Genomic DNA, 23450 nt, shown 5'->3' with positions numbered 1-23450 from the left:
GAGAGGATGTGGGGAGAGAGGGACCCTTTTACACTGCTGGTGGGAATGCCAACTGGTTCGGCCCATTTGGAAAACAATATGGTCGCTTCTCAAAAAATTAGAAATTGAGCTCCCATTTGACCCAGCAATACCACTGGGAATATATCCTGGAGAGGCAAAAAAAGTATAGTTGAAATGACATCTGCACTTGTATGTTCATCGCAGCACTGTTTACAATAGTCAGAATCTGGAAAAAACCCGAGTGCCTGAGGACAGATGACTGGTTAAAGAAACTTTGGTACATTTACACAATGGAATACTATGCAGCTGTTAGAAAAGATGAAGTCATGAACTGTGCATATAAGTGGATCAACATGGAAAGTATCATGCTAAGTGAAATGAGTCAGAAAGAGAGGGACAGACATAGAAAGATCGCACTCATCTGTGGAATATAAAATAACAGAGTGGGAGACTAACACCCAAGAATAGTAGAAACACGTCTGACTTTCTGGTGCCATCGCTTGTCAGTGTTTCCCGACTCTTGGCTCTTTCTGAAAAGTGCTGTCCTCAACAATATGTAAATCATGCACCTAACCTTCGCCAAGTCGCTGCTGCTTTGTGACTGCCCGCTGTGTAATTTCATTGCTAACAGATACGTGTCTCTGAGGCACTTGGAGCATTGCTGCTTGCTGCTTTACTGGAAGGAAAGAAGGTACAGACAGAGCTGGAGGCCGTTAGCTTCTCACCTCGTGCACAGCTTGACCAAGCTGCATCTAACCAAGTGCCTTATTTAACTCAGGCCCCCTTGCAGATGCCAGCTTAATGACAAGGACGAACATGTCTCAGCCAGTCTTACACAAAAACAGAATCACAATCCACATGGACCACTTGGGAGAAAATGACTTAAGTGTTTAAATTGTTGATTCCTTTAAGTCAGCATATTGATTTTAATCATTGAATTCATATAATATATCGAAGTAGCGATAATTCTTATTTAACAATTGGTAAATTGAAATGCCACTATATTCTAGAAAATCCTAGTATATAATAAGAGGAAAATCATAGGTGATTCACTGATTCTAAATAGCAGTGTAGCACTATTGTCCCGTTGTTCATCGATTTGCTCGAGTGTGCACCAGTAATGTCTCCATTGTGAGACTTGTTGTTTCTGTTTTTGGCATATAGAATATGCCACAGGTAGCTTGCTAGGCTCTGTCATGAGGACGGAATACTCTCGGTAGCTTGCCGGGCTCTCTGAGAGGGATAGAGGAATTGAACTTGGGTCGACCATGTGTAAGGCAAATGCCCTACCCACTGTGCTATCGCTCCAGTCCAAATCTAAATATCATGGCAAATATTGTGAGCTGGAGAGTTAGTCCTGGGATAATGTACTTTCCTTACATGCCACCAATTCTAGTGAAAGCCCAGCATCATGTATGGTCTCCTCTGCACCACCAGGGTCACTACTGAGCAAGAACCAGCAAAAGTCCCTGATCACCACTGGGTCTTGCTCTCTCCCCCCACCCACCCCTACCCCCTGCCACCTCACCCCCCAGGAACAGAAAGTCATATTATGTTTAAGTTTTCAAATAAAAATCAACTCAAATAATCAAGAGTCAAAATCTGAACAAGTGACTCCAGTATAATAATCAGATATTATTTTCCAGAGATGAATATATTACTAATCCTCTTATCTTTAACTTTCATTGAATTACTGGAAATATACTCCATTCTACATGCCAAAAGCATTGTTGAGCAATTAGGTTACTGCAGTGTCATGAAATGCAATTCCCTGTCTTCCTGTGTAATAATAACCATAAATATGAGAAGCTTCCAGATAAAGAGAAGCTTTTCATGATTCCCAGTTGTGGTACCAAAGGATACAGAAGTGGTCTAAGAATATAGAATTTTCATAAAAAATTAAAGCTGCAGTGACAAATGTATTGCTCAAGTGGTTTACCCCACAATCAAGCCCTGCTCAGGGGCAGAGGAAGATTCACTTTATTATCTCTTTTGCTGGAAACAGACCCTCAGTTGATACCTGCCCGGAATGAAGACCTCTGGGTCGAACAGAAGCTTTGGGAGCCCCCTACTGCCCGTGGAAACAGGAGCCCAGATTGAGGACTGTCACGTGGCTGAGGACTGTCCCGTGGCACTAAAGATGCCAAATCCCTTCCACAAAATGCATTCACTCCTCCACTCTGTATTTGCTTTGCAGTCTTCATCCTACACACTTTGGACCAAGTTTTTGAAATACACCCTGAGCATCTATTTCTCACAGATGCCCCGGTTCTGGGTGAGAAGTGGCCTGGTTCTCCGCGCCTCCTTTGTTCCTTCCCAGCCTCACTCCCTTCTCTGCCAGCTTGAGTGTGGAGAGCCAGGGGGGAATGAGTAGGGCGGGACACGGCCCATGGGGACAAGTCCAGGGACCTGCCTTAAGTGGCCCAGGGGAGTAGACAGACATTTCCCGAAGCTCTCATGCCCTTCCTTCCAGCTAGCGTCTCTACCTGCTTTTCAGCTAGTGTTTAGGTGATTTTTCTTAGATTTGCCTCTAGCACAAAGATGGTTAAAAAAGCATATTGTAGCCTCTGCGAACAGAACCTTAACTAGAGGCACCGCGAGGAACTGAGCGGAAAGGCACTAAGCACTGCGTGCTGGCCCTGCCCAGTGCTGCTCCCGACACAACAGGAAACAGCCCGTTTCTCCTATGGATGTCCCTGTCTGTGTTCTCCCACCAGGAGAGTGAGGATGCAGCTCTCGGGATGGGAGCAGGAGAACTTTCCAGAAGCTGTGTGGCTTGGACTAGCGTCCTTGCTCTAGGCTCTCGGGAGGTGCTTGTATCTCCTCTGTTGGACACATTTCCACTTTTAATAGAGTCAGTAGCCCTTTCTGTCTCCCACAGAGGTACCAGTCTCTGGGGGTCCTGAGTAACTGTGGCGTGTGGTAGGGGGTTATGCTGTAGACGGGGAAGTTTTCAAAACCAGCCTACTTTGGAAAGATGTGCTGAAGCTCCAGGAAGTGGGGCTGGAGTGCTAGCACAGTGGGGAGGGCGTTTGCCTTGCACACAGCCAACTTGGGTTCGATTACCAGCATCCCGTATGGTCCCCCGAGCACCGCCAGGAGTAATTGCTGAGTACATGAGCCAGGAGTAACTCCTATGCAACACCAGGTATGACCCCCCCAAAAAAGCAAAAGAAAAAAAAAATCCACGAAGCTCTCCATCCTGAGAACATACCTGATCAGGAATCAAAGGCAAATGTAAACACAAGTCTACAAATCTCTCTCTCTCTCTCTCTCTCTCTCTCTCTCTCTCTCTCTCTCTCTCTCTCTCTCTCTCTCTCTCTCTCTCTCTCTCTCTCTCTCATACACACACACACACACACACACACACACACACACACTACACATACTCTTGCAAATCCCAAACTGTTTCATTAAGCTTGTATAATCCCCAAAATGCATTGTAGTATTTTCAAGATTTGACTTTTAAATCTTATATTCTTCTAAATGGATGTGTATTAATTTTTGTATTTATTTTCATAATTCTTGTATAAATAAGGATCTAGTCCCCTTAGACTTTTAATTTTCAAAGAAATACATCTAATGATTTTTCTTATGCTACATTAAGTTTTTGAAATGGTAAACAGTCTGTAGACAAAGCTTTGCAAAGAAATCATTTGAAATTGGAGTAAGCTATAAAAAGATACCATGCTATGATTATAATATCATGTTAAATCCTATGCTCAATAAAATTCCCGAGTTTTACATTTTAAACTAAAATTATACATTCAAAGTGTATTTTGGTGATAAATTCTGCTCATTCTTACCATTATATGCATATGTACAGTGGCTGAGTTACTGCAATGTGCAACTTTACCTGTTGTCATTTTATTGGTGTAAAAGACTCTTACTGGAAAAGGCATCCTCGTTAAGGCTATACCTTGACTTGCAGTTTGTTTCTATTTCTGGACGATTCAAGTTTTCGATTCACATGAAAGCAGCTATTCTGATAATGAAATCAATATTCTGCAACAGAGACCAAGAAATGAAGTGCTTGGTTTTCATTTGTTGTTGTTGGTCTTTTTTTATTGTAGTGGAGCTAAACAGGTTACAATGGTGTGAAAGCTTTGGTGTTGATGTACAAAGTTCCAGCACCCCACAACTACCCAAAGTTTGAGGACCACCCATCCCAGTTCCCCTCACCTCCTGAAGCTTAAACTCCCACCTCCCCATGGACAAACCTCTCCCTTCTTGGTTTCCTTGTGGAATAAGACCTGAGAACTTGCTTCAGAGATGAGTTTTAGGAATGGTGGATGGATTTGCAGGAAAAGTTCTGAGTGAAACATAGACTTATAGGCCTTCCCAATTATGCCCAGAAATAAGCAGCAATGCATCAGCACTCACTACTCTGATCCCAAGTAAGCTGATAAATAGACAGTTTTATCCGGGGCCTGGAAAGAGGTAACTGCTGCTATAAATGAAGTGATTAGCCGTATGACTTAAGCAAAAGTCAATATTTTTTGCTACATAGAGTTAACTTGTACTTAAATATGAATAAAGTGCTTTGAGCTGAACTTAAATCGATTTAATAATCTTTCAAATAATTGACAGTGGTTCTCATTGATTTTGTAATTTCTAGCAGCCCTTAGTGTGGACGTAGGTACTTCACCACTTCTTTTATTCTTAATTTTTTTAAATAACAAATGATGTCCCCTTTTTCTTCATTCTCTGTTACTCTGACAATTTGTTCTAATTTGAAATAAATCCTTAACTTTCCAATCATTCTTAACCTTCCTCAGAAAAAGTGGAACTGAGCACACAGTCTTTGTCAGTTATAGATGAGCGCGGGTCTTGTTGGTTGTTATTTTTATCATCTGTAAAGATACGACATCACACCATTTCGAAAGGGTCAATTTGGTCTATCAGTAAATAGAGTGTTTCTATACGTTCTGACAAATACACATCGAAATAAAGCTCCCGCTGCCAGACGCTGGGCCCTGAACTTGCCCGTCTCAATTCTGGGTTTATTATACCTTTGATTACTCTCCATTAACAGCCTCAGAAAACACTCATTGAGTGTTTCGAGGAGGTGTTGCCTGCTTCTACTAGCTGTTGATTTAGTGCATTCGAGAATCCTTATTTTGTGTTTTTGTGGGGTTCCCTTTGGTGGGAAGGGAGAGTTGAACCTCCCCAGGTAATGCTGGAGGGATACTTCCCACTCTGGGCTCTGGGCTTGGGGTTCGCTCCCAGCAGTGCTCAAGGGACCATTACAGGGCTGGACATCAGTCCCGGGCCAGCTGTGTACAAGGCGAGTGCCCTAACCCAGGCGCGCTCTCTCGTCCCTGGTGCATTCTTGTTAATAACGCTTTTCATCTAATGCTAAACTAACTTTGTAATTAAGTTGATGATTACCCCTGGAGACCCGGCCTTGTTCTTGGCGCTCCCGCATCTGCTGCTGATAACTTTGAGAGTTATGTCTCTGTCCTCAACTGCGTTCTCTTCCCCCACTTTATTTATACACTGTGACTTACAAAGATTTGTTACAGGCATTCGATATTCCAACCCCAACCCCACCACCTGCCCCTTTCCTCCACCCTTGTCTCCATTTTCCCAACCACCCCTCAAGTCTGCCCCCATAGCAGCCCCACAGTCATTTAGTTTAGATGCCTTATTACCACTAACTGGCTAGTGGGATGATCAAAAAATCCTCCAGTTAAAGAAAATTGGTGAAAATGGTTGTATCTCACCATGAGGACATTTGGTCCTAGTTTGAGGGTTGACTGAGCTGTTGTTGTGAGTTATGCCTCCTGTGGTCACAGGTTTTTGAGTCGAGATTGGTTGGCTTCTGCGTTACATCCCATCCGATCCAGAGTGCTGCTACTGGGAGGTCAGTGTGGTAGATTTTGGGGAAGTCGCTCCAGAAAATCAAAGCTATTTAGCTGGGCGGTCCAGCCAAGGCATGGCGACAGCTTTGGGGTATGGGAACAGCTGCCTGGGCTTTGTCTGGGTGGGAGCTGCCCCCCCTCCCTCCAGGATCTCCCTGGAGGTCTCAGCCAGAAGCGGGTGTTGGAGAAATATTTGCAGTTAATCTCTTTTGGGATTAACTAAATTTCATTTTCCTCTCAGAAGTTATTTTAGGACCAAGGAGGGTGCTTTGTGCAGATTCCCTTGAAGCCAGTATTAAAACCAAGGCCAGGGTCCCCTGCTAATTACATCAACTCCATCTCCTCCAACTCCCGAGTCCCACCCTCACTCCCTAACTCCTGGTCCCCGCCATTGTCACCCGCAAGTCCTTTCCTTGGGAATGCCACATGGTGGGAATGGCTGCGTCTGCGCGTTTGTCTCCCTAGAGATTGGGGTGCAGTGTGACGAGAGGGCGCACCCAACGAGCTGCCTTCACCATCATAAAAATAGAAGGTGTGTACCTGGCTATGGCCGCTCTCAGCCAGGCCTGGTTTTCCCAGAGGTCTTGCTGTGCTTTGGGAACATTTCCACTTGCCCATGTGTGTGGCCAGTGTTGTCTTGGGCCTCTGTGGCTGCCACCACGTCACTTAGTCACTGAACCCTGAAGAGCTTTGGCTTTAAGGTATCTCTTTTTGTGTGTGTGTCTTTTTTGGGTCGCACCCAGTGATGCTCAGGGGTTATTTCTGGCTCTGCACTCAGAAATTACTCCTGGAGGTGCTTGGGAGACCCTATAGGATGCTGGGGACCCAGCATGCAAGCCAAACGCCCTACCTGCTGTACTATGGCTCTGGTCCCTTTAAGGTATCTCTTAAATGCACCCTTTCTCTTGCTGCCTGCTAATGCAACCACTCTGGGCTAAGATCTTCAGCACTGTACGTGAGTTCTCTGCCCTGCACAAAGTACTGGACTGGGGGGTCCCTGCAGTACCTCAGCACACAGAGCCCTGTTCAGTAGCTCCCATCTTCTCGTCCCTCTCCCAGAGAAACTGCTGCTGTTTGGCCCCTGCACATCCCTAAAAGAGTTAAACTCCCGCACCGTCTCCTCTCTGCACCGTGTTGAAGCGGCCTGGTGCAGGGAGGGTCAGTTTCCCCAGGGTAGTCCAGGCCCTGGACAGGCTGCCTGGAGAAGGTGGCGTTTTCAGAGCACTTTCTATTTGAGGGTGCATTTTGAGGCTGAGAAGGAAACTGCAGGCTGAGGAAAAAGAACTTTTTCACCTCCGCTTTTTCATTTGCTCTTATTGTTGTGTTTTCAGTGCCAGCGGGTCGTGAAATCAGCTTTGCCTTGAATGTCTGCTCTGTGCAATGGGAGCTCCCCGAGTGCCGAAGGACGTGATAAGGGAGGGATGCAGCAGTAAGGTTTCAGGACAGACAAATCCCAGTCAAGGTTTATCACCCAATCATGTGTCTGGATAATTAGATAATTGGGTAATAATAATAACACGTTTATTTGGGAAGCAGTTTCTGTTTTTCCCAAGCATCTACACACCCATTATCTCATTGGCTGCTCAGATTTTCAGGCATGAAGCTGTAGAGACGAGGAACAAGGTGGCCTTAAGAGCCCCCCTCGGTGGCCACCTTGCCCACAATTCCCCTGGAGTGCCCGGCTGTGTGAAATGGTAGGGTGAGAGAATGCCCCCTTCCTCCTGACTGGTGCAGATGTGGGAGTCCAGTCCTGTTCATGCTCCAAACACGCTCATCTCTGGACACACTATGTCCTCATCCCTGTTCTCCCCATGATCTCCATGTACTTGATGACAGACTGAGATTTTTTTTGTTTGTTTTAATTGAATCACCGTGAGATATAGTTACAAAGCTTTCGTGTTTGAGGTTGGTCATACAATGATCAAACACCCATTCCTCCACCAGTGCATATTTTCCACCACCAAAATCCCCAGTATTCCACCCATCACCACCTTACCTAATCCCAACCCTTCCCCTGCCTGTGTGGTAGGCAATTTCCACAATATTCTCTCTCTACTTTGTCTACTCTGATTACATTCAATGTTTTGACAATGCCAGTCTCACCCTTATTACTTGGAATTTTCCCACCATCACTCAAACCTCCCGAAAAGGCCATGCTAGAGAATTCGTTTTGTATGACTTGTTATGGATAGCATATGATGTCACATGACTGCTCTTGCAGCCGTGCACTTCTGGAATTCTACAATTTTAATAATCACAGTCTGGAGACATCTCTGCATCGAGCTGCTCAGTTCCGAGATTCATTTGGTGTCTCTGGATCACGGCCATTTAGGAGCTTAGTAAGTAGCCAGGTGGCATTTCATGGGCATCATCTCAGAGTCCCATAGGGGCGGGGGAGCCAGACAAGCATCCTGGCTTCATACGCAAGACACTTATCTCCAGGCCCCCGTGGCAGGGGCCAAGTGCTTCAAGGGCCTTGGGTTTAGTTGGGACCACTGGATGTGGGCCACATCACAATACTGGTTTTATTGATGAGTTGGAAGATGGTTTCACCTTGTCTTCCCTCGGCTGAGGCCTTTTGAGCAGATCCAAAGACCCTGACTTGAGGGAAGTGTCAGGGGGCACACACCCACGTGGCGAAGGAAGACAGTCACTCACATGGGTCCATGCCTGGAAGCAGGAGATCTCTGAGCATCTCTTGTGATTCCTGTGGCCCTAATGATGCTAAAGTGCCTGCTCGTGCTTCACATGTCTTCTGGGACAGGCAGAATGTCCAGACCCAATCTCTTACTCCTATCACCCCCCTGGGCATCATTTCCCATTATCCTCTTCCCCGGCAGATGGAGTTAGCACTGCAGCCTGATTTGACACACAGCCCAAGTCAGAGGTGAGGAAAAGTCCCAAAGTTTTGAAGGAAAAAAACTAAGTGTTTAAAGTGAAAAACGGAGATGCTTTTGAAATCTCTGGAAAATGTCATCATGTTATGTTAATGAAGGGCATGAAGAGTAAATTATATTATCAAGCATTTTCCCACTATAAAATCATTCATATTCCTGTCATTTTAAGTTTTTGTATTCCCATATAGTTCCGCTGACCTAAAAAGCAGTCAGCGCTGGAAACAGTACCCTAACACGCTAGCCATGTTTGGGCTCTTGTCCTCTCTCGTCCTTGCAGGGGAGATGTCCATGTTGAGTATCATGACATATTGCTCGTCCCCGAAATTATCTTTGTCAGAGTGCATCTGGCTCTCATGCTTGAGATGTGTGGGCAAAGTAATGAGATAGATCATCTTGGTTTGTTTTCATTGGAAATTGATCAAGTACACAAATGATTTCATCAAACAGAAGGAGATTCTATTATTTTTATGACATCTGTTTCGGGAGCACCTAAATCACATTTTTAATTAAAATTTCTCTGTTACGGGGACTTTCGAATTTTCACCCAAAGACCCTGCCTGGAGAAGATGTGTGTATATTTTGGGAGACCTTATGAATCTGTTGATGAACCGTTCCTTTGTGAACTTTATGAGTTCATTCGGTAGTTACATTTGCAAAATTCAGCATTTACGGAATTGTTGGCCCCCGCTCACCACATAGTTAAGAATGTTCATTGAAGTGACACAGCCTCTTTGAAAGGCAAATAACTAGGACATGCATCTCTTTGGCTTTAGAGTTGCTGTTAAGCGTATTACATGAAATTAAAGATTTTATCTTAATGCCTTGCCTTTTCAAAGGTCCTTAATTCTGTTGTGTCTTGTTCAGTGTCCACAGTCCCGAGATGCTTTGCCGTGGGGGCGGGGGTGTGACTCATGCCATCGGAGCCCTTAGTCCAGGAGACCTTCCAGAAGGAAATAGTCAAAGAGCAGCTCCGTGTGGGAAGCCATTCTCTGCCCACTCTCCTCCTCCCTGCCAGAGGCTGTGTGGACCCGGGCAAAGCCCTGGGCACGGTCTGCACTCCCCGCCCAGCCCCCAGCTCCTGCCAGGACCATGGCAGCTTCCACCTCCAAGACCATTATTCCTCGCCTGCCCCTCCAGCCCTCCCTCCCCTGCCCTCCCCTCCTCCCCCCTCCTCCCCCCTACCTTTCGTTTTCTTCCCTCTCTTCCTTCCTCCCCATGCCCATGTTTCTTTCTCTCCTCTTCCACCTCATTCCCTCCTCCTCCCTCCCCTCCTTCTTGCATCAGTTCCTGTCAGCCCCCTCTGCCTTCTGCATGGCTCTTGCAGTCCCAGGACGTTGTGCCTCCACGTCCCCAGCACCTGGGGCCTGGACACCCCTCGACCCTCCCCCCCCCTTGCCTCTAGGTTGCTGGCAGTTTTCTCTGCACAGTGGGGCGGAGTGTTCCTGGCATCCAGAGTGGAACTCTGAGCACGCTCCCCAAAGAGACATTGTCTGTCTAGTGATGAGGCCCTTAACGCCACCCGCGAGGAGTAAATGATCTTTCCCCTGCTACTGCAAACTCCGCCATCTGGTAGAGACTATTTTCTCAGGACTATATTTTCTGAATTAAAAGCTAAAGGATTACAATTGTACTTTTGTTATGCCCTTCATGGTGAAATTGGAGCTGGGTAGAAACTTAATGATTTCCTTGCTTCTTTTTTTTCCAGATAATGCACACATTTCAAAAATGCCAGGTTCCACCTGTGTTCCCCAATTGTTTAATATCCAATATCAGAAAGTATTTTGACATCTGAGGGTCAGAAGGAAGGGAAAGTTCTCAGAAGGCAAAAGTTGGGGGACCAGAGGAAGGGCATGTTATTTTGTGTGAAAAAAAGACCCACGTCATATGAAACCTAGAATCCCACTGAAACCTAAAGTCATGACCAGGTCTTAATTGTAAATCATGGTGTTTTAATAAAATAAAACGTTTTTTAATAAAATATAAAGAAATGGGGGCTGGAGTGATAGCACAGCGGGTAGCACATTTGCCTTGCACATGACCAACCCAGGTTCAATCCCTAGCATCCCATACGGTCCCCTGAGCACTGCCAGGAGTAATTCCTGAGTGCATGAGCCAGGAGGAACCCCTGTGCATCACCAGGTGTGACCCAAAAACAAACAAACAAAATATATATATAAAGAAATCAATAAGGAGTGAAAACTCTACATGAACTGAAACACTTATTAGACATGAGACTGGTTAGAAATGCTTTCCATCTAAAACCAAAGGGACACATGCAGGCTAAAACCATAGTTAACTGGAGTCTTTGCACGTTGAATTACCCTCCATCAAAAGGAACATGACCCCCCTGCAGTGAAGGGAAGCGGAAAAAATTCATGTTGCCACTTAAGAAAATTTTAAAGGGGAATAGATAGATTCTTGCAAGAATGCTGTTGAAATCAACTCTAGAGAACAGGATACAATGTCATCTATAAAATACCATTCAATAGTGTGGCCAGGACCAATTCTTACCTGTGGTGTGGGTCACATTAGTGGCCAGAGCCTTAGCACTCTCTTTTCTCTTTGTCCTTTTGTTTCACATTGCTTTGATGGCAGAGGTATCCAGCCACAGATCATGTGAGAGTAAGGTACCTTCTGCATCGTAGGGAGAGCTGTTCATATTTTAAACCCCACCTACCCTTCAGGCATTGAAGTATGACGTCACTGCTGATGCAATAGAATGTGTCAGTGATTGGAAGATTTGCAAGGTTTCAGCTCTCTGGTTGTTCAGTCAGAAAGATTTCTATTAGCAAAATTAGCATGAACCAAAAGGTAGGCTTTTAAATTGTTTCCAATGCTTCTTATCTGTCTGGTACAAAAATAACTACTCGATTAACTAATTTGTCTCATAAGAAATGCGTCTATGTAGGTCAGGATGAGATCATTTGAAAAAGAAATCTACTCTTTGGAGAACTTGTAACCGCCACCTTCCCCGCCGCCCCCCCCCCAAAAAAAAATCTCATTTAAGAGCTGGAGTGGAATTAGATGGTCATTTCAGTCCTCAGGATTCAGAGCATGAATGGCTGGAATCATGTGCGTGTGATAATTCCAGGCCACTCTCGATAAATAATACATGTCATTTCTGCTCCACTGAGACTGTCACTTACTGCTCTAAATGACTTTCAATGCAGGGCCCAGCCTCCTCTCCCAGAGTGCACTTCAGCTCAATTCCAAACCTGAAGGGTCCTTCCAGTATCCAGCCAGCTACCATAGCAACCAGACCCTGGCCCTGGGGGAAACGGCCCCTACGCAGCTGCCCACCCGCGCCACGCAAGCTCGAGGAGCCGGGCAGAGCTTTAGCCAGGTAAGTACTGCTGTGCGTTGGCCCTCCGCGTGGGGCGGGGCAGGGGTCCCCGGAGCCAAGGGTGAGGTGGGCAGCAGGGCTGGGAGAGGGTTGGGTGCCTCTGGCTTGCTTGGTCCCTCGAGTCCAGAGAGATGCTTTCTCGGCTGGGAGGAAGGAACCAAGGACCGAATACCGTGAGAGAGAACCTGGGTTCTCAGTCTATTTTCCCTGGATCATCGGGGTTGTCCCGCCTCCGTCTGTATTTGTGTCTTTATCTGCATCTCGGGACACACGTCTAGTTATTCTCTTTGTCTGTCGAGATACACTGTGTGTATCTCCTGAGTCTGTGCGTGCTCCTGAAGAATGACTTTGCTCCTCCGGAAGATGAACTTTATCAGTAGTTCATCAAGGATCTGGGACTCTTCTGCAGAGAGTTGTGATTTGTTTAGCAATAGCGGCTCCCGGTCAAGTTGGGTTTTCGAAGCGTGCCCTTCGTGTTTCTTTAAGATGAATCCTTCCTGTCGAGGCTTCTCTGCATGAATTCACTAGCTGTAATGACAACGGTAGGGACGGACACTAATCTGAGTTTTTGAAGAAAAAAAAAAACTCCGGGATATAAATGCCATAAATATATATACAGATGTGTGCCTTGATGGACTGATGTATTTTAGCCTTGACTGTTTGGGACAGCCTACACTGAGTGAGTGCAGCTGTGTGACCTCTCAGAGCAGTCTTCTTCACAGGTTTAGACTCATTTGCACCCGCATCCTGTCCTTTCCATCTTTGTTGCTTTTGACTTCTGAGATGTCGAGCCCCAAACTCTCAAAGCGCGTCTTTAGCTGCCAATCTTCAGGGCCCCTTCCTGCCATGACTGGGACATATCTCAGAACCTCACGCCCCACTGGAGCCTTCGTGCCAGCTGCAGCCTTGGTGCCAATGCTAGAGGTCGGCTTAAGAGACTTCCTGCAATCTGCCAGTGAAGGTGGGAGGGACACTTTTATCTCTAGTCCCCCAGCACCCACCCAGTCCTGGAGGGCTGTCTGTGGGGCGTGCCAGGCCTGGCCACAAGGCTGGCAGAGTCCAGTCCCCGGAGAGGCTGATTAGGTAAAGAGAGACATAAATGCAAGATAAGCTGAAGGGGCCCTGTGCATTTCTGTGCTTCAAATGAAACTCATGACCCAGCAATATGTTCAAAGTGAACAGCGGACACTGTCACCAGCCTCTTCTTGGTTGCCACGCTCGATGGCGTGTGGATAGAGTCACTAGAGCATCCCACCCAAGAGGGGCTCAGTGTGGGTATTTGGGGGTGCTGTCAGGAGGGAGAGAGGTGGGTGTGGCTGATGCGTGAATGGGAGGGGCCTTGAAGTTCTGAGTCCCCCCTAGGTTCTGTGCCCAGCCCCTCAGGGTCCCCAAGCCCAGCCAGGAGTAACCTCTAACCAGTGCTGGGTGTGACCCCAAAGCAATATTTTAAAAAAATAAAGTGAAGTGGGAAGAGCCCCCAGTGCAACATCGTTAGGAGGGCCGAGTCGAAATAAACTTCTAAGATCTCAGGGAAAGGACGAAATGAGAGGTTACTGAGCCTGCCCGAGAAATCGGTGATTAACGGGATATTGTGATTGTGATTGTGATTGAAAGTGAAGTGGAAGCTCTAGGATTTGTTTTTTCTTCTTCCCACAAAGGCACCCTACCATTAAGAGACACTGTTTTCTTCTTCCCATCCATACTGATTCTCAGGACCATGTTATCTTCATCACGGGCCACAACAGTTTGAGTTCTTTGGAAGCAAACAGGTGGATTGCAGCGTTTCTGCCATTCTTATGTGTGGCTCCACTTTGAGGCCCAAACACTCACCTTTAGAAACAGGGAATATTAGTACCTCAACTTATACCAATCGGATCAACCCTCTAAAATCTATGAATTTTTCTCTAACCAGTTTCCCACCATGTCCAAGACACATAACTTTTAAAACAAAAGTTTTACCTTCTTTTATTTTTAGCTTGAACTCATTGACTGTCTATGTTTGCCTTTTCTCATAAATAGACAAGAAACTTGCAATTTGAACTGAAAACACTGAATCAGCTGATTTTAAAAAATCAGGATTGCCATCATCGGGCATCATGGGAAGTAGGAATATATTTCAAAATGATAAAGATGTCAGCTTCTCAATGAGTTCTGCAACCCTCTCTTAAGTTCAGTTCACACAGTGCTCTTGTATCAGGCTTTCTTGCTTACTGTTGGAATATAGCTCTAAATATGTTAGGCCTGACTTTGGTTCGTCCTTGCTCCCCTTGCCCAAGGAGCTTAGGTTTATCAGTCACACCCATCAAAGTGCTCCCGAGTCACTCCCATTCTTTTGTTTATCTGTAACCATTTCTATCAGTTTATCTGCTCTTCCCTTAATCAAACTCTGTTAATTGGTAAGGTCAGAACTTCCTAGGACACTGAATATTATAACATTGCCTTTCTCTCCTCTTTATGCCTTTTGAATAATTTACTTTAAAGCTATGTCTTTTTTGTATAGACACAAGAAGACAATATTATGTTTTTATAACTTAAGACTTAATTGGCCTCGATATTCCCTCCTGGGCATCTGCTTTCTCCACTTCAGCCTCAGTTGCCCTCAGCTCCTAGCACCCCAAAGTAGGGTCCCCGACGTGGGACAGGAAGGATCCAGGGCAAGCGGTGAGTTATGTGCTACCCTGGCATCGAGATGGGCCTGGCCAAAGTGCCTAATTCTTAACTATAAGTTAAGAGCTTGATCATAGACAAATACTGTCATGAGCCAATAGTAATTATGAGACTGGGACCCTGCCAGGGATAGGAAAGACTGATCTGGCCTGAGCACTGTAGTCTGAGATTGAGATGGCCCCAGGAGAGCAATTCTATAAGCTTTAATGCATCTCTTATTGTGTCCATACAAAATGATTAATATTATGAATTCTTATATGTTTGCTGGCTGAGGAGAAGAGAAACACATTCATGGGACTCTGCCCTTGGGTGGGTCTTCCTGCTGAAAGAGAGATTCTGTCCTAGTGAAGGCATTCCCCTAAGAGATAGAACTATACCCCCTACGGATTGTAACCACACCTTTAGATAAGCCCCAGGCTGCTGGGGGAAGGGGAGATTTAAGGTAGCGGTATGAGGGGGCAAGGAGAGAGTTCCAGAGGAGAGTGGATAGAGGGAAGATTGGAATAAACTGCAAGTGAGACCAACCATCTTGGCTCCGTTCCTTCCTTCGCCTGCCACATCTTCGCCATCAACCTCCCTGGGGTGGGGGAAGCGGCTGGAGGCTACCGAACTCGGGTGGCGGGAGAGACAGCTGCTGCCCTAGGCCCTGTGCCTGGCTCGGTGCGGTGAGGCATCCCTTTCCTCGCCCGCGCCCTTTCTTTTTATTTTTATTTTTATACACTTACAAAACATGTGGCTAGGGGCTGGATCGATAGTACAGTGGGTAGGGCATCTGCCTTGCATGCTGCCGACCCAGGTTCTATTCCTGGCATCTCATATGGTCTCTCAAGCCCACAGGAGTGATCCCTGAGCATAGAAGCAGGAGTAAGCCTGAGCACTGCCAGGTATTAGGGTAGCACTGTCATCCTCCCCCACCAAAAAAAATATGATTGATTGACATCTATTGAGAACTTGGGGACAGAAATGGTTACTCATATTTTCTTACTCCATCCCCACAGCAGGGCTGTCTCACCATCTTCACATCAGAGCAGCCCAGGCCCTGGTAACTCACGTTTAGAGGCATTGCCACACACTGTTGGGGGCCGCAACAATCGGAATGGGAAGGGAATCACCCCTGAACTGAAACCCCATCCTTTCAGGAGATCATTTCATCACCCATTTCAATTAAATCCATCTCCGGCTTGAACTTATTAAGGGGTCTGTAAAGGTGGACAAGCACCACGGTGCTCTAACTACTTCCACATTAAATATTCTGCTTGTGGGAGTTAATTCTATCATTTGTCAATTACCAGGGGAGTCAAATATAGAAGCTCCAAATGAGAGGCTGGTGCCTCCCATTAAAAGTCTGCTTTAAAGTTTAATCAGAAAGTGTTACCGAGTGGTGCAAATATCAAAGCTCGGCGTTTGAAGTCAACGGAGATACCGTTTGAAGACATCTATAAATGTTCATGTTCAAGGTAATAGCTTCAAGTCGGAGGCAGGGGTTACCGGTGTTCTCATTGACCCGGAGCGTCATAAGATGAAGTCTGAATGCTCAAACCAGGCAGCTTGTTCTAATCCGCTCTGTCAACAGAATTGAGGCCATAGTGGTGAGGATTGGCACTAGGGTTTACTTTTAGCTGGAGTTCCCTGCGACCCGGCGGGCATGTTTTATTGAACACCCTAGAGTGCCGGTGGCTTCAAAAGAATGTCAGACAGATGCAGAGCAAGGCACCTAGTAATATTACTCAGCGTTTAGCTCTGCACCTCGAAAACAGGCACAGTGCTCCCCTTCCTGTGATGTCTTTGTTCAGATTCACTTGGAAACCTTCTGTCCCAGCGGCTTGGCACAGCCCCATGACCCATTCTGTTTAATATCCTACATGGTGTTCAAGCCCGTGTGTCAGGGGTAGCTGAAGTCTTAGAATACCCTGGAGTCCTCAAAGGCCAAAAAGGACCCGTGAATTCAAATTCTAACTAACAGATGCCAAATCAACCAGGTCAGTAATTATTCAACACAAACTTGTCTTTTCTCCCCAAAGAAGAATGTATAATTCAAAGGTGAAGCAAAGGATTTTCTACCTGGTTTTTAAGTCATGCTGAAACTTTCGAGAAGTATCAGTAATGGCCAAAGATCTTAGTTTCAACTTTAAAGACTAAGTTATGCGACATCATGAGAGTTTCTTGACTGGTTCTCACTAGGATCTGTGCCAGGCCACGGTGACTTGGACATAACTTGCTCAGCCCTGTGGTAGCCATATAAACATGAGTCACCAAAACTGCCATAAAATATGAATAATCTGTGATTGCCCTAAGTTAAAATCCTTAAAGTCATTCTAAGACTCTGGATGAGGTTATGGGGCTGTATGAAAGTATCCAGTCCAGCACCCTCTGGCCAGGCATGTGAAATCTTTTATCACTAGCTTCTTCCATCCCCATCAGTGCAGTTCACCAACCTTATTTCCCCTTCTTGCTGAAGCCTCCAAACAGGCTCTGTCGCCATCTCTCCACCCCTCTCTCCATCCTCCTCAAGTCCTGCCTTGTCCTTCATGTGGCCCTCCGGGGGGGTCCCAGTAAACACAGAGCACCTCCCTGCTCTGCTGTTTAGATCTGGATGATTCCTTAATGAAGTCAAGAGATTGATTGCCTACCATGACTGTCAGATCTTCCTGGGATGGAGGACTAAAGAAAGTTGTCCCAGTTCCTGGTCGCAGGGAATGATTGTAGACCCGATGCTACCATAAGTGCCAGGAACTCTGAACAGCAGCACAGCAAACCTGCGAGTCCCTTAGTTTTTGTTAGAAGGTGGTGGCTTCTGTGAAGAGGAAGTGAATGTAGACAGGGCAGGTGGGGACCGAACTGCAGGAAGAGGCGCCACCTCTGGAGATGGTGGCAGGGCACGATGGATGTTTGGGCTTAAGGGGGCGTGGCTGTCCTCTGTGCAGAGGGAAAGGAGCCAGGAGAGAATGATGGAGCAGAGGAACCAGCTGTCCCGTGGCACCCCTTGAAGGTGTCATTCTGCCATGTCCCCTACAAGACCGTCTGCTTTCCGGCTTTCCCCACAATCAGAAGGTGGAACATCCCTGCTTCATCACATTTGTAGGTTATTTGGGGGATTTGAGAGCACTCAAAAGTTTTCCCACATAAATTTCTGGAAGAACTATTTCCACACTGGAAAAATTAGCCTTCTGTGGGAATGGAAAGATGACACAATGGGTGGGGCATTCTCTCCGTATGCATCCAAGCTGAGTCCAATCCTCAGTGCCCCATATGGCCCTCTGAGAACTGCCAGGAGGTATCCCTGGGCCCAAAGCCAGGTGTAAGCCCTGAGCACCACGGGGAGGTGTGGCCCCAAACCCAAATAAATAAATAACCTACCAGGACTTACTCCTATACTGAGTTTCTCCTCAGGTGGGAAGTTTCTTTTCTCTTCTACTTTTCAATAAATTTTTCTATCATTCTAAAAAAATACTTTAAAAATATATAAATACTATTAATAAATTAACCCACCAAATCCTTAGTAATTGGAGCATTACTTTCCAATATCAAGGGAAACCTGCAGCTGGCTTCGGAATCATCATCATCCCTCCAGATTGCTGTGCTACAAGAGCATAAATCATGCAGAATTAATCTCCACGTCCCTGGGAGCCCAAGGTTTGCCAAGTGTCCATCAGGCTCCTTCGACGCCAGCCTTATTTTTAATATCCCTGTTACAAAGCTGTGGTTGGTAAGAGGATAAAGAAATTGGCGCTTCTCCAGGCTTTGTTTTGCTTTAGCTCCCTTCAAATCCCCTATGGATCTTATGAAACGCTGAATATAACACCTCCAACATAGGGGAACGCTCTAAAAATGCTGCTTCCTCCCCATGCCCAAACCTAAAGAGACTTTACCAAGCATTCCCCAAAGAAACAAAATACGCAAGAAATGTGAAAGTCTATGCCTCTGTATAAAGAGTTCTCTGGGGGTCCAGACCCTGCAGATGGTCCAGCCACTTTCAAGTCTCTCGGCCTGGCTGAGCCAGCGGGCACACATCCACATCCCAGGGAGATGCGTCTTGCTGGCAGAAATTAACAATTGCAACTAGTTCTGTAAAACTTGGATGAGAGCAGAGACTCCAGCAAGAACTTTTTCCAAGTAGCAAAATTTCCCCCTTTGCTTCATCTAGCCTCTTTAATGTCACCCGAACTCTTGTGTCCTAAAAGTCCTAGTTTAGTTCTGGTGGGACTCTCCTGATTATAAACACAGCTTGGAGGCTGGAGGGAGAACTTAGCTTAAGGCTCTTGCCTTGCATGTAGCCACCCCCAGTCCAGCACTGCCCCGAGTGATCCCTGAGCACAGAGCCAGGAGTAATCCCTGAGCAACACCCAGTGGAGCCTCCAAACCCCAGAATAAGTAAGGTAAATAATAAATAAAGCTTTGATCACTGGGGCCAGAGGCCAGCATCGTGATTGGGTTTGGCGTCATTGGTTATTGGGCACTCTCAGATGGATGTCATGGTCAAGGGCCTGGGAAAGGGTGGACACACAAGCCCTCGTGGTGCCCAGGAGAAGCCCCTGCTAATATCGTCCCGGTGTAGATGACTAGGGGGCAGCCACCCAAGTGAGTGAGCTGAAGAAATAAGGGTGTCCTAAGGGTGTGTCTCTGGAGAGAGGGCCACTGACACACATCTGTCTGGAAAACAGAGTGCTACAGAGGTGTCTGGTGCAGAACATAAAGCTAGAGGATGGATATTTAGAGGACAGATCGGGTTCTTGTGTATATCATTGTGGCATATTGATGGGAAATTTCCCATGCATCTCTTTTTAAGATAGTTCCCAGAAGACTTCGCTGTTAGAAATTCAGGCCTGTTGCTTTAAAATCTTCTCCCTCCATTTTTCTCTTTCCGGTAGAAATATATTTCATCTGGCTTCAGTAACTGAAATATATGGCAAGGCAAGGAGGGGGCTTTATTCTGGTGTTTCCTTCTCTGAGCAAATATTTGCATTATGAAAGTCATACTAAATGAGCTTCTTGCTGAAATATTGGTTTTATATAGTGTATCTTGGCCACGGCTCATTTTTTTTTTAAAAAAGAAAAAGTTCTAAGATATTCCTCCTCGTATATTCTTTAATGTGACACTATTAAGCCATTGTTTTATCTTTCTTTGTTCTCTTCCCCTTGGCAAACTGTCCTTGAGGCCATGCAAACCTTTTCGGAAGAGTTATTAATCAAGCCTAGTGGTTTGCCAGATCTCTCTGTCCTTCCGGCTCTCTGCCTCTCCCATCTCCATAACCAATATGATCTACCAAGTCTCTCTGTCTTTCGGCCTCTCTCTTCACTCTGTCCCTCTTCCTTCTCCATGGTCAGAGAGGTCTGCAAGGCCTCCCCGCCCTTCTGTCTGTCTCCTTCATTCTCTCCCTGCTACATAATTCGTGATCCTCCTACAAAGAGAAAGCACGAGGTGACCTCCGTTTCCATTACCCGGATCATAGCACATTGGGGCCTTGTGGCTGAGCATCCTCCTGAATTCAGAATTCTCCTGAAGAAGGAATTCTCCCCAGCTGCCTTCGTCTTTTAGTTGCTCCAGTTCGGTTTGTTCTGGGAACCAGTTCTGAAAGTCAGCGCGGTGACAGGGCTGCAGGCACCAGCTCTCCCGTCCAATTCCAAGGCAGTTCCAAGGTTCAGCAAGGCTGGTGTGTGAACTGCACTCAGATGTCTCTGCCTGCTTCCTGGTAGTGGACACCCATGTCAGTCTCCTCACAGACACTGCGAGACAAGAAACTTGATTGTTTTCTTTGGCTCTCTTCAAAGACCAACCCCTCTCGCAGTACCAGGACTTTTTTTCTTTTGAGAATTCTTTTAAATAATGGCATTCTTACAGAAAATGATTTCAAAGGAGAAGTTGTTGGAATTTGCTGAGCCATCCCTAGTGTTCAGGGAGATTGAGTCCATCCTGGGAGGAAATCCTTTGGAAATCAACCTTCTTGCATTCTAGTATAGGAGCATTTAATAAAAATGACCCAATGAAACAGTTTGTGGGAGAAAATTGGTGATTCCTTCTTGTTTCCAAGTCAGGAGAGGGGGATGGAGGGGTAGTGCAGGGGCTAAGCTCTCACCTGGCACGTGGCTGGCCGTGGTTCAATCCCTGGCACTGCCTATGATCTCAGCACGGCCAGGACTCATCCTTGAGCACAGAACCAGGAGCGAGCCTTGAGCACTGTCATGGATAGGTCCACAAATAAAACCAGAATGTAAAAACCAAATCAAGAGCGTCCACAACTTCATACCAGTGCCTGACACCCCGGCATGCTTAAAATCCCCCGCAGAATCCCCCAACTCACAGAGGGCCTCATCAGCAATGCGTCCTTTGACTGATCATGCTTCTAGGTTGTTCTTGATTAGAAACACATTTCTTCAAAGACCTGACCTTAGAGCCATGCCTGACTTTTTGAGTATTTTTTGGAAAGCTCCTCGGGTTTATTCACTCATGGAAAGAACATTCTTCGGTCATTGCTTTTATTTTCTCATGACCACCGTGGAATCAGCTCTTCCTTGACCATGCCTGGAGACCTAGCCCAGGCCTGTCCTACCCGCTCCGATGCCAGGGCCCTGTGACTGGCCTGCTGTCTGTGACTGTCCATACTGGCCATTTCACACACATTTCCTGTGTGTGACATGTACTCTCTGGAAGTGGTTCCAGGACGATGGTTTTGCCCCGAAACACGATTCTCAGCAGTGACCCAAGTTATCACATGCAGAGAGAGATACCATGAACCATCAGGTTTGCCAGCCTGGGGGGTGACCCCAGGAAGAGGAAGAGTGACAGTTAGGACCCACGGGGAAGTCAACTGCTGATTCCTCTCTGGGAAACCACAAAGCAGAGACTGCAGTGTCCTTCCCGGGCACTGTGACCTGGCTGCCCACTGGGTCCTCTCGTGCAGATTCAGGGGCTGGCCGACAGCTCTAAGAATCCTGGCAAGTCTTGATGCATCTTCTTCACTTGACTGTCCACAAACCCTGGGCCTCTTTCTAAAATGTGTTTTTTCTCGGTGATGAGTCTACACAACTTGAAGTCCAGAATCGTTCGAATCCAAGTGTCCTTGCTTCTCTTAATTTGCTGTCACCATTGCAGGCTTTTGTTTCACACTGCCAAATCCCCTGTGCCTGAGGATTAAGTAAGCTTCCAAGTTCTGGCAATTTCTCCCTGACTCTTCCCATTTCATTCCTCGGCCTCTGCAGAAGGCACGGCGTGAGGAAGTAGAAAACAACTCAGACAGGTATCAAAGCCAGCACCAGGTTCTGGCCCCAGAGCACCATCATTTCAAAGGTTCAAATCGATCTCGTTGTGCTCCTTCACTGAGAGAAGTCTGAGCCAGCTAGTGTTCCGAACCAAGAAAACAATAACAGTGAGAGCAACCCAGAACTACAGTTACCAAGTAGTGCTCCACACTGTAGGCTTACAGACATATTTCAAACGGAAGCTCATTTGTACACGGAAATAGTAGTTGGTGATTTATTGAATTAATGGTTGAATTTATAAGTGGAAGTCGATTCCTATCAGTGGCTCGCTCCAGGGCACAATGCATACTGCCCAAGCATCACCCAAATTCCTGTCTTACTGCTCTTCTTTTCACACTTTGAAAAATCTCTCCACTTGTAAGTATATCAATAATAGATCAAAAGCACTGCATAGTTATATAGCATCCTCATTAAGTTTACATACAAAAACGCTCCCAAATATGCAGCATACAAATTACAAGCGTATTATACCCTAAATCTTACCTGTCTTAGATGAAAACTGTAATGCAGATGAAATATCTCATTTACCTGAGCTTAGATGAGTTAGTTTTATTGTTCGTATCTATTTTTTTTTTTTTAGAAAATCCTACTTCTTTTAACCTGAGGTATAATTTACATACTAAAACATCCATGGGAATTTCAAGTAATGTTTCTTCATGAATTTCTCATGATGGGAAGTGAAAAAGAGATAACATTTCATATGCACCAAATCTGTCTCCGGAAGCTGTTTTCTTAGACATGCTGTTTGACGGCATTGTTTTCTTAATTTCGCATCCCCAAGTCTCCATTTGGGGAATGGCAAATAAAGTACCCCTCTGGGGTGAGTCTGACTCAAAGAGCTAAAAACGCAGGCATAGGCCAGAGCAAAATGCTTCCCTTCTACATGGCCACCCTAGGTTCCATCCTCAGCACCACATATGGTGGTTCCCTGAGCCCTGCCCGAAGTGATTCCTGAGGGCAGAACCAGGAACCGACCCCAAGCACCACGAATGTGGCCCACAAAACAAATAAACAAAAAGAATGCGGACAGGAGCTGGAGTGATATTTTAGGAGTTATGGCACTTGGCTTGCAAGCCCCCAGCCCCCTTTCAATCCCACCTCTGCATATGGTCCCTCGAGCACTCGAAGCACAGAGCCAGGAGTGAATCCTAAGCACAGCTGCGTTTGGCTCAAAAACAAGATAAGCAAAGAGAAAGAGAACACAGACATCAACAGTAACTGGGAATTACCCATTCCCCCAAACTTACATTGTATTGCATCCACGGAGCCACAAATCGTTCAAAAATTTTATCCCATTATTGTAAGCATCTCGTCAGTCAGAAATTATTTTGATTCTCATTGATTCCCAGTTTCAAATATTCATAGGGAAAAAGAAAGGCATATTAGTTATTAGTGGGGGGAAAGCTGGTTTCAGAATTCTAG

At 46.0% G+C, this 23450-nt stretch overlaps 1 protein-coding gene across 8 annotated transcripts in view; it reads left to right on the top strand.

Moving 5' to 3' along the window:
- Positions 1-23450, top strand: part of CTNND2 (catenin delta 2) — a 902659-nt gene that overhangs the window by 515893 nt on the left and 363316 nt on the right. For all 8 annotated transcript variants that reach the window (XM_055141787.1, XM_055141773.1, XM_055141779.1 and 5 more), the window contains one exon: positions 11932-12104. In XM_055141787.1, coding sequence (XP_054997762.1) covers positions 11932-12104 — 173 coding nt within the window. The remainder of the gene's footprint in view (positions 1-11931; positions 12105-23450) is intronic.

This window comes from Sorex araneus, chromosome 1 (genome assembly GCF_027595985.1).
Source record: "Sorex araneus isolate mSorAra2 chromosome 1, mSorAra2.pri, whole genome shotgun sequence".
Lineage (NCBI taxonomy): Eukaryota > Metazoa > Chordata > Mammalia > Eulipotyphla > Soricidae > Sorex > Sorex araneus.
This window is presented reverse-complemented; position numbering and strand designations above follow the sequence as displayed.